The following is an 11,956-nucleotide window of genomic DNA, read 5'->3' as shown; positions in this document are numbered from 1 at the left end:
AGCAATCCAGTACATAGTCCCTTCATTGCAAGGGACCATAACATCCCCTTCACAGCAAGAAGTATGCATATCCCTATCCACGTTTACCAGAAAAGAGAAAGCACGAGAGAAAATACAGAGTGTTCACCACAAGGTGCAAACCATTCATAAGGCTGATTGATATAGAGCCTGATTTGAGGGAACCCTCAAGGGGGAACTCTCAGTATTTGCTCTTGTGAAGTCTTGCACTTGGATAATGATACACCTACTCTCTGGAAAGTCACTAGGCTAAATGTTATTGTGAGTTCCTTTGTCTGCATATTGTTACAAGAAGGTAATGACAAGGGATGAGCCCATACAAAGTCAATGTAACAGCTTTTGTTCCAATACTTGAAGGGACTATGTACAGAAATGTTTGCTACTTGTAAGCCCTTCCTCCTGTTTTGATGTAAATAACCTCTTATTAGCTGAGTCTGCACTCCGATTTCATCTAGCCAACATAATTGCATTTCAAATCCATTGAGGTAGTGTACAGGGTTAGGGTCAAAAGTATGAAAATTGTGTCACTGCCCCACTATTTATGGAAGTAATTGAAATTGAGGGCAGAGAAACTTTTTCACTATTTAACTTATATGGAAAGTTCATAACTCAAAATTACCATGGAATTTGCCAAAAGCAAAGAGTTCTAGTGATCCAAGAGGAGCAAAGACACTCACACCAATGAACTGAATCAAACAAGATCACAACAAGGTTGCACATACTGTATGTGGCATCTGGCATTATGTGTTGATTGTTGCAGCTTAGATGTGGGTTTTTTTTTTTGTTTTTTTTTTCATGGCACCATAGACACATTTAAAAAAAACAACAGAAAAAGTATGCATTTCATGTAATTTCATTTAGGATGGTAATCATATTGCACCAAAATGGAAAAGGAAAGTGGAATGTGGTGGGTTGTACACTTTACCTTTCGTTTGTGAGCAAATTTGCTTTCATCAATCACAACAAATTGATGGCGACCGCCAATCCTCATCCCTCTCTTCCTCAGGCGTGTGAGGGCAGCCAAACAAACCTGGGAAGATAGAAGTAAAAAATGAATATACTACAATGTAACTGTAATCGACAAATCTTTTCCAAGTATGTTAACTGAAGTATGGTACCGATGAATGGAGTTTAACATGTATTATATGTAATTCTTTTTAAATTGGATCAGCCACTGAGTATGTCAAATGCAGTGTTATTTCTATCAGCCTTGTTGTGGTCTGTGACTTGTTTGAATATTGCATCATTCACCAACCTCTCTGAGTTTTTTGGTCATTCTGGACAATGTCCTTGAGCTTGCTGCTATACCATCACTGATCATATCCAGTTGTTTCAACTGCAAACCTTGTGCAAACCTTAAAAAAAAGTAAGTTATATTAAAGACCTGTGTACTAATATGGTGAACTAAGTCTTGCGAGTAATGTGTTGTAATTTGATGTACTGCAATACAATGATTTTCAAAGGGCATATACACATGGGGCTGAAACAAGGAGTGCATCCCAAAACTTTAAATCTTGACATTCAAATTCATATTCAACATGATTTAAAATTTCAAACTAAAGTTGGTTTTGTTGGAAATGAAGGTGCACTACGAACTCCTCTGCCCCGTATCCTAATTGCAAAAGCAGATATTTCATTTTTTAATTATACTACAGACTATTCCTTTCTGGAATAATATAGCATTGAGATATAAACTTGCTAGTCTGAAAATTCAGAGAGAAAATCATTCTAGAGCCCCTTCAATAGACTACTGTCTTGATTAGGCTAATGAACAAGGATTCTGCCTCAGCACATTCCTTTGCATGTCAATGCCTGATGATTAATTTACAACACATAGAATGAGATAACAAATACAGAGTCAGAGCACACATTATAACTTTTGCCTACCTGTGGATGAATTCAAGCCATTTTGCCAAAGGAACATGGGATTTGAAGAATATTGTTCCATTGCGTATCGACTTTGTGTGGCTTTTATGATGATTACAGACCCTAGAGAAGGAAAGATGATCATCAATTACAGCCTTGACTAGTCAGAAATGATTATGATAATTTAATAAAGCCCATCTTACCTTCGAAATCCATCGCTGCATCTGTGTCTCTTCAGATGCATGTTGCGATTGCATCTTCCACAAGTTATATTCTTTTTCAACAGTCCCCATTTACACATCCATTTTACAATTTTTCTTTTGTTCTCTGTGGTGTCCGGGCGCCGACTGTTTCTTAAAAGTCCTCGTAATAATCTTGTCATTGTGCTGACTACTCTCTATCCACATACAGCACAAAATTTGAAGGCAATTTTTGGATTTACCGTAATTACACCAATACTGGAGCAAAAAGAAGCAATTGTTGAAGAAATGTTAAAAAGTGGCATGATAACAAGCATCATACATCATTTGAATGCTTTCCTATTTTACTTTCTTTTAGTAATTGGATGCATAGTATGTTTTAATGTTGTAAATAAACAATGCCTGCCGGGATGAAATATGCACTGCACTGCACAGCTTGGCCTATTACCTATATTACGGTAATAGGCACTACTTGACAGTACCGCGAGACAACAGCCGGAGGACACCTGTTGAAGAGGAGACGAGAGGAGGGAAACTTACTGGAGCGAAGTTGGAAAGAAGGGGTAAGTCAAACGAAGCATCTTAAAATTGAATTTCTGTGTAAATGCAAGTGTATCTCTAGCAACTGTCTTTCTTGCTCAGTATTTGTTGGAAACTTTGTTGCTAACATTAGCTAGGTAAGGAGAACAGGTTAAAGTCGTCCTAGTTAGCTAGGCGGCAAACTTGTCCCGTTGTATAGCCTATTATATATTTGATTAGCAGATTGTGAGATGTAAATGGCTTGTTTTAATCCGTTTGATTTGGTTTTAACATGGAGTGGTCGTGTTTTTCCCCCTTTTTAATGCTGGTCTAGATGGAAACTCGTGGCAAGAAGAGAGGTGCATGGGGGGGCAGGACCAAAGACAAACCTCACCAGTGTTCCTCTACGACCGGTGAGTTTAAAAACGGAATAAGTAATTCATTAAATAAATAGTTATATAATAATATTTAAGCCTCGTGTATTGTGTATATGTAAAAGTGGGATCATCTGGGCAGTACATACACTTTTGTGCATTCTATATAGTAAACCAGATTAGAAAAATACAAATATCAGATATTTCATTAAGGCCTCTCCCCGATAGATGGCATTACATGTATTTAAACATGATGTCCCAGTTTCTTCAATGTCATGGATAACAATAGGCAACGTCTTGTAATGGATTTACATTAGATACATTGATTTCTCCATGGTCTTAGACCAAAGGCCAGAGGGGTTTGCACTTCAGCAATCCATCCAAAAATTTTGGGTAATATTTAAATTCATATTCAGCTTCAAGCCCAGTAAGAAGTTTGACTAAATGTTGTTTGTGTGTCTGTTGGTAGTGACAGTTCAGGATGCTCAATCTGAAGATGAAGCTTGCATGCAACCTAAGACCAAAAAGGCCAAAGCCCATTGCTCCCCGAAGGAATCATGTAAGTCTGTATTGTGCATGCTTTGGAAGTTTGTGTAAGTAAAACGGTAATGCATCAAAAATTTTAGGGTAATATTTAAATTCATATTCAGCCTCAAGCCCAGTTAGGAGTTTGACTAAATGTTGTTTGTGTGTCTGTTGGTAGTGACAATTCAGGATGCTCAATCTGGAGATGAAGCTGGCATGCAACCTAAGACCAAAAAGACCAAAGTTCGTTGTTCCCCGAATAAATCATGTGAGTGAAAAGTTATTAAAGACAATGCCTTCCTCTAGCTCAGACTAGTAGCCTAGCATGGTAATTTAAATGGTAAAATGTTGTCTGTCTGATCACTGTCAGTGTATTCTCAACCTTTATTATTTAACCATGTTAAGAAAAAGGCTTTCTAAACTTTTCTTTTTACTTTAACATTTATTTTCTCTCAAATTATGCAGGGTCACCAACGGGAGCATCATTTATTGCAAAATTAAAAGAGGAGAACAAATTAGCTAAGATAAAAATACAGCACCTGGAGGAACAGATGAAGCACCTGGAACAGGCCAACATCGACCTCAAAAAGGACAAAGATTTTCTACTCAGTAGATTTAGCGAGAAGCCAGGTACAATTCCCCACTTAAGCAACAATAGCATATAAAAAAAAAATATATATATATATGTATGTATGTATGTATATATATATAGTATATTATTTACTTTGTTTACGCTGTAGTGTCTCGACATGTTCATTTTCACAGGTCATTTTCACAAGGCCGCAAAGCAAGAAATCATCTTGACCTCATCTACCTCCCCTGAACCATCCTCATCCTCATCCTCCGATGGGCCATCCTCAGAGGAAGAGGAGAACAAGAAGAAGAAGAGGAAGAAGACCAAGAAGCCAGTGAAAACCTTAGAGCCGCACAGTCGCTCAAGGAGTAAGTAGTTATTGGCTCAACAGGTTTTGTTCTTAAAGGGGAATTCTATCCATTTTCCACTCAAAGACTCCATGGGTGTAACATAACATTGTCCCCATAGATTAACTTAGCTGCAGTATCACATATTCAGTCTATAACAAACAGTGAAGTGTTTTTTCACCTCAGGGAGGAAGTGCTTGCTTACTTAAGGCCACACTCCCCATTAGGTCAGCTTTAGCTGTCTAACCATAACTCGGTGTATGTTGTACCAAATTTTTTTTCTTTTTCCTATGGACCTCACGTGATGATCTTGAACAATGGGACTTTAGGAAATGACACCAAACTTCTCCCTTAAGGAAATCAATAAAAACTAATTCAACTTTTGTCATCTTTTCTTCAAAGTGACTACCGTTGATGGTGTCATCCGGCGATACAAGGATGCACTAAAAAGGTTTAAAAAAACTGGATCCATGAGAAGATCGTTCGAGCACTTGGGGGTTGACCGCAACACGATTGCAAGGACGGCTCCCATCGCCGAGCTCTACATCTGTTTCTCCGATGTATTTAAGAGTTTGTCAAGAGATGAGCATGAAAAAATCTCCACGTTCACAGAGAGGTGCAGGGCAGCTATAACTGCCGAAATGGCACACACAGTAACACAGAAAAAAAAGGCAGGAGAACTGCTACCAATTACATATAAGCTGACCTAGTTAAAAAAACATAACAATTTACTAATTGGTCATTAGTTTTTATTTTATTGTTTAATATGTTTTAAGAGGCTGGAACACCACATTGTTTCTTCCAGTATTTGTTGTTTTTTCAATATTGGAATTTCTGACATTTACAAATGCTGACTGTATTATGTTGGATGTCAGTATGTTATGCATGTTGAGCATGTTGTCACAGTATTAAACTGCTATATTGTTTACTTCCTGAGTGTTTGTTGTGCTTGGTCATAATGTTACAGAACAAGTCTTGAAAAAGTTTCTAACAGCACATTATAAGGTGTTAGAATATCTTCATTACACCGTCATAATGGTGTCATGACAGTTAGTTTATACTTCATGATATGTTAATGACAAATCAAAATGCTACCACTTTACTTGAGGTCAGAGAATATCTTCATTACACCATCATAATGGTGTCATGACAGTTAGTTTATACTTCATGATATGTTAATGACAAATCAAAATGCTACCACTTTACTTGAGGTCAGAGAATATCTTCATTACACCGTCATAATGGTGTCATGACAGTTAGTTTATACTTCATGATATGTTAATGACAAATCAAAATGCTACCACTTTACTTGAGGTCAGAGAATATCTTCATTACACCGTCATAATGGTGTCATGACAGTCAGTTTTGGGTATCTTGTCAATGACCAAGGGCTAGAATTGGTCTGTAACCTTGCGCATCAAATTATAATAATCATTATGCCAACTTGCCATAAACACAAACATAGAAACATATTTTGTTTATGTCAAGTTGCCATGACAAAGACATTTTGTGGTCATGTCACTTTGATTAAAGTCAAGTTGTCATAATAAGGACACCCCAAACAAATGTAATGTCAAGTTGCCATGACAAAGACATTTTGTGGTTATGTCACTTTGATTAAAGTCAAGTTGTCATAATCAAGACAACCCAAGGAATGTCAACTTGTCATGACAAAAACCGAATGACACTTAATGACAGCAGTCATAAACGTTTATGACATTGACATAATGTTTATGACACGTTTATGACTGTGTCATGTCACAGTTATGACAGTATCATGTCACTATTATGACGATACCTTCAAATAAAGTGTTACCAAACATTTTAATCATGTCTCTGTGTTCATGTCCTGATATTGAGTTGTCTTTTCAGTGATACACTCCTTGTTTACTCATTTATTTTCTTCTTTTCCTTCTCCTGATGTAAAAACCAAACCGAGGCGAATATTTCTGTCTGTCGGCCCGATCAGCAGGACTGCATCGTTTTTCATTTCCTTTCAAACCTGTCAGCGATTACCTCTAAAAATGATTTATATGACTGTTTTCACAGCCTCTCCTGTGGTAAAGGTTAAAGGGAAACTATGTGACAGGTAGGTTATGGGACGTGGTTTTAATATCACATTCTCTATGAACCATCCATCCATCTGGTTTAATGGGACTCTGACGTCTGATACTGGAGTCGCTTCAGTGGAAACATGAATGCAGAAATTCATTCCAAAATTTGTGTTAAAATGTTGATATTTGTGTCAGAATCTCTTTATTCTACATGTGTCATTGAAAATAAAGTGTTTGAGGAGCAGAATTTAATGTTTTTAACAGGATCTGGTCAGTGCAGAGACACTGTGAAGACATGATTGATTCTGCTGAGACCAACGGTCTCGTGACAAATATTCACTGAACATCTGTTTACACAGAGCAGAGAGGAGAGGACAGGAGAGGCTGTTTACACAGAGCAGAAGGAAGAGGACAGGAGAGGCTGTTTACACAGAGCAGAGAGGAGAGGACAGGAGAGGCTGCAAACATGACAGTACTTATACATCAGGAATATGCAGAAGGTTTGGTGTTCCCTGAATCTAGTCTCTCTTTCTAGTCTTTCTAGTTGCAAAAAAAGTCAGCCCTTCGAGCCAGATTTGACCCAGCAAACCTAAGGATTACAGGACCATTTCTACTGACTGTATCGTCACTGTTGACAAAGTAATTCTCATCATGGATGGAATACAATGACAGGCAGGGTGACAAAAAAACAATAACAAAAAGAGGCAAACAGGCAAAAAACACCCATATAGCCACATGAAAAAACAACTATATAAAGACCAAAACAATTACAATGTGAAACAACAAAACTACAAAGAGACGCAAATCAACAACAAATAGAGGCAGGCAGGCAATATACTATAAACTCTGTGAGGTGGTGGGTCCCTTTTCATGCCTTTGTTGAGAAAGCCACTGTTTCATAATTGACTGAACGTTTGAGCTCGCTACAGGATACATTAGGAATGTAAAGTTTGTTTGGTTTGGTCTTCCCTATTTTAATCTACTGTTTGTTGAACAGTCGTATGTACGTTTAAAAGCCACTCCTTCGAGCCGGATTTGAACCAGCGACCTAAGGATTCCCATGATTGACACTTTGTGTGGTTTTTCCTCTACAGTCCTCCGCTCTACCAACTGAGCTATCGAAGGGAGACGAACAGGGACCAGCCACTAGCAAGAACATTTTTACTTACTGTATTGTCACTGTCTTTGTAATCCATCCATGATGAGAACTGTTTAGTTAACAGACAGTGTGACACAAAAGTGTGTTGGAGTACACACATACAATATGTGGAGAAAACTGGGTTTGATCATTTTGTGTCTTTAGCAATTTTGTGTGTTTTATTGGTCTTTTTGTGTCTTTTTTTTTGTTTTGTGTCTTTTTTCTACAACATTTGTGATACTTGTGGGAACTCTTAAAAGAGGTTATATATAAATTCAATTTTATTCACATTTAAAAGGAATATTTGTCAGATTTTTTTTTCTGATTTCTGTCATTCTAACTGTGTTATTCTGCACAAAGAGATGTTTGAGTTGTTCTGATTGTGCTGATTCCACAGAGCTGCAGGACTTATAGGTTTGTAGATATTTTATATATTGCAGTAAAGTGGAGAATGTAAAAAGAGTAAAAAACACACCCTAAGATGGCTTGTTAGGGTTCAGAGGGTTGACCAAGCAAACAGAAGTAAACAGGTTTTACAGAGAAGTTCCCTCTAACTGAATGAGACTCGACACCAGGTTAACTCTCCAAAACAAATCTGAACCTTGAGTCTCTGACAGTAAAAGTCTCTGCTGATTCACGCTCCAACATCCACACCCTTAATTTCCCTTTTTCTCCAGCTGTGTCTCTTCCACCTGAACCTTCCTGCTGCGGGAAAATGAATTTCTCTCACTTTTAGTGCATAGTGCAGGTTATTTGCATTTTCAGACGCGGGGCTCATTTCACCAAATTTCATGGGACCGGGTCGACGAATCAGCAGCAGGAGGTCGAAAGTATCACAAAGCTCATTTCATTCAGAACTCACAAAGAGTGGGGAAAAAGTTGAGGAGCAGCCGAACTTTTAGCAAGCTGGTTTTGTTACAGTTGTAGTCAGCAGGTTTTTTGCTGGGAAGGTCGGCGCGGTGCGGCAGCGTGCGTGCATGTTAATGTACAGGAGAGTCACCGGGCTCCGCTCTGCACCTGCTGATGGTAATTTTAACCATCAGTCGAGTATTTGGAGCATGGAAAGTAGAATCACTTCCTTTTTAAGAGAAAATCCAGGTCCCAAGGTCGGTGTTCTGCCCTCCAGCGAGCATCACCGCTCGCACCTTTCAACCTCAGAAGGAGCGCCGTGGGCGAGGGCGCCGCCAATCACCATGAAGAGAGTCGGAGAATCTGCTCTGTCTGCCTTTACCATCCCGTCCTGCCAAACGGCCTGATTGGGGAATCAGGCGGCGATTAGTCTCCTCTGAGCCACACATGAAGGACGTTCCACCAGGCTTGTCCTCATTAAGTCTCCATTAGTGGGAGTGTAATGGATTTTTAATGAAGGAGGGAGACACAAACACAAAGACGAGCTCGACTCGACCCCGACATCAGCGGGGAGTCCCGCCAATCACCAGCCTCAACCTGCTGCTCGTCCTCACAGGGACACAACATTCACATCCTACCAAGCTTCTGTCTCACATTTAAATCTTTCTTACTTCCAAATCCCTCCTGACTCATAATGTTCTGTGTCCTTTTAAGTAAGAGAAAAGGAGTTGAACACAGATCCCTCTGACGCACATTATCTCCTGTGTGAAAGATGTTTTTCTTCCATTTAATCTCTCATTAGCAGTTTTGTTTCCTCGCTTCTCGCCGACAAGCAAATTGTTTTTATGCGGATCGGACGACGCTGATGAGAACTCTGGAGAACCAGAAGCAATCAAGTCCTCTTTTCAGTGGGAGCGTTGTTCGTCCCCCGACTGTGTCAAGTCCCATTACACCAGTCTGACAAACACCATTAACATCCTTTTTCTGTGATCGGCCTGCCGGAGAGCCGTCACGCTGCAGCAGTCAGAGGCTTTCATCAGACGAGATTCAACAATGTCACAGACACACATTTACATTATTCTTTTTAAATTTTCATTTCTAGAGCTAATATTCATTCGAGTTTGTTCCAGTTTTGAGAAATTTAACAATACTCCAAATGGCTTTCACACCAAAAAAAGTTAAATTACACAGTTAAGTGATGTTTGAATCTTATGGTTTGCTTTTCTTTTTTGTTTTTGTTCACATAGGACACCAACGCTGTTCTACTGCTCTCATTGTCTCTTTTTTGTAATTTTGTGTCTTTCTTAGTCATTTTGTGTCTTTTTTTTGGTGATTTTGTCTTTTTTATCCATGTGTGTCTTTTTTGGTAATTAAGTGCCATTTTTGTAATTTTGTGTCTTGTTTTGTCTTGGTTTTTTTGGTCATTTTATGTATTTTTTTATCCATTTGTGTCTTTTTTTGATAATTAAGTGACATTTTTTTTTGGGAAATTTCTGTCTTTTGGTCATTTTGTGTCTTATTTTGTGACTTTCTGATCATTTTTTCATCGTTACTGACACATTCACAATTACTATGGCCGCTGGAGGGCGCCACTAACTCCAAACGGAGACATGGGGCGTTTTTGAGTAGAGAAGAGTCTTGTTCGTTTTGAACCAGGACTATTTTGAATTATAAACTCAGCATTACTTGTGGCAGCCTGTGTCAGAGAGGCTGACAGCTGTGTTGGTGGTTCAGGCAGGCTTGATGCAGTCAGCTGCCGTCCTAATGGTCTCCGTGGCAACCTTCCAGCCTGGGCGTCAACTAGACGGGAAAGTTGTGATGGTCAGTGGCTGTGAGAGTTTGTCGTGGTTGCTCTGCTCCTTGTTACTCCGCAGGCTTCATTAGGCGCCTGATTGTTAAAATTTCTTAAAAGGTTCCTTCATTCAAAAATATATCTAAATATGCAAATAGTGTTCATTTCAAAAGTTTAACTGTTGCCTGAGATGTATTTCCACTAGAAATTCTCTATTTAAGATCTACATGCTTTAAGTGATTTCATAGGGATAACAAAGTATATACATGTATATACAATCATATTCTATGGTCCATTACAGGACAATGGGCCTGTAGTCATGCTCTCTGCTAAAATCAAAGGTTACGTGTCTTATTCAGGGCCTGAACTATTAAATTCTGCAGAGATAAAAGCCGTATCAGTCACACACACGTCACTGAACGATTCTTTCAGTCGGATGTCCTGGACTCATTTCCCCACCTGCACCTGCTAATAATTAACACAGATATTGATTCTATTTAACAGCGTTTAAACTCTGAGCGTTTGATTTAAAGGAGTAAAGACGTCCCGCTTAGCTGCTGCTTCCAAAAGGTCACTTTTAATTAATGTTCCGACTCCATAATGCAAGTGAGATTATCAAACAGTTTCACTCTGCATACTAAACGTGCAGAAATAGCAGCCATGGTTTGGAGTCAGAAGTATTTCTGTGTTTCATCACCAAGAACATCAGACACCTGCAGTGCACAAAACTAATAAAAGAGCCAAATCAATCATAATTACCTTGTTCAGGAGGAGGAGGAGGTTCACAGCAGTTCAGGCCGAGGCGTGTTCTCAGAATGAATGGAGAATTGATGGCAGTGCAAGGTCAATCACTCAGGATCATCTGCCTCTATTTCCCTCTGATCTGTGTGCAACAAAAGCCTCTGCTTACACTGACTAATACACATCTACATCAGTGAATAAAATATATGCACATAAAAGCTCCATTCAAAGCCATTTCTCACCCCCACACAGTTCAGGTTAATGGAAGAATATGAGGCCAACTAGAAAGTTTCATACAAATAAAACAAAGTCCACAGATCATGCCACTGCACGTCCCACCAGTCTGCTTCTGTCCTCACCTCAATGTGCAACCGGATTTAAACCAGGACATCACTTATTACTGGAGCCTTTACACTCTCTAACACTGGAGTACCTCAGGGCTGTGTACTTAGCCTACTGCCGTTTACTGTGCAAAAACCACGATTTCATTGGCAAGCACCAAATATGCGATGGGGCTCATCACCAACAATGAATCAGCATAAAGGGAGGTTCAGTCAGAAACTCTCGTCATATTACAATTTATTGCAGGAATGGTTTGTACAGTTGCATTTGGCAGTGTGGGTTCTGCTCTCAGCAGTATCTGCAACAGATCTTGGCTGATAGCTCTGCAATTATGCAGAACAGAGCCTGAATATACAATATCCAATGGTACTGACAACTTGCAGACAGTAGAGTAAACAATTCAACCTAGAAAATAACTGACTAATGTAGGTGGAGCTCGAGGTGTTGAAGAGATCTAAGGAATCAATTGGTACCAAGCATTTCTGGATATCCTGTCGGGAAGACGGAGAAACAATGCTGCAAATTAGGCTATTTTTGCTATGAGGTTAAACACTCCATACACCCCCTTCCCCCAATACTGTTCAACTACCTTCTGGCGGTCAACACCAACAGGGTCA

The 11,956-nt window shown here is 39.2% G+C and overlaps 1 protein-coding gene and 1 non-coding gene across 3 annotated transcripts; one reads left to right on the top strand and one right to left on the bottom strand.

Annotated features, from left to right (window-relative positions):
• Positions 1–2,233: 2,233 nt before the first annotated feature.
• LOC131983624 (coiled-coil domain-containing protein 106-like) lies at positions 2,234–5,351 on the top strand. Of its 2 annotated transcripts, XM_059348393.1 has the most exons (7): positions 2,234–2,761; positions 2,938–3,016; positions 3,447–3,536; positions 3,681–3,770; positions 3,968–4,132; positions 4,268–4,444; positions 4,826–5,351. In XM_059348393.1, exons 2-7 carry the CDS (start codon positions 2,938–2,940, stop codon positions 5,131–5,133), a joined length of 909 nt encoding a protein of 302 aa, XP_059204376.1. In that variant the 5' UTR covers positions 2,234–2,761; the 3' UTR covers positions 5,134–5,351. The 2 variants fall into 2 exon arrangements, with proteins under 2 accessions (XP_059204376.1, XP_059204369.1); XM_059348386.1 differs by having other exon boundaries at positions 2,234–3,016.
• Positions 5,352–7,497: 2,146 nt separating this feature from the next.
• trnay-gua (transfer RNA tyrosine (anticodon GUA)) lies at positions 7,498–7,602 on the bottom strand. The gene is made up of 2 exons: positions 7,566–7,602; positions 7,498–7,533 (listed from the first exon to the last, which is right to left on the bottom strand). It is a non-coding gene; the product is annotated as a tRNA-Tyr (tRNA).
• Between the last annotated feature and the right edge of the window lie 4,354 nt (positions 7,603–11,956).

This window comes from Centropristis striata, chromosome 2, assembly GCF_030273125.1.
Source record: "Centropristis striata isolate RG_2023a ecotype Rhode Island chromosome 2, C.striata_1.0, whole genome shotgun sequence".
In the NCBI taxonomy this organism is placed as follows: Eukaryota; Metazoa; Chordata; class Actinopteri; order Perciformes; family Serranidae; genus Centropristis; species Centropristis striata.
This window is presented reverse-complemented; position numbering and strand designations above follow the sequence as displayed.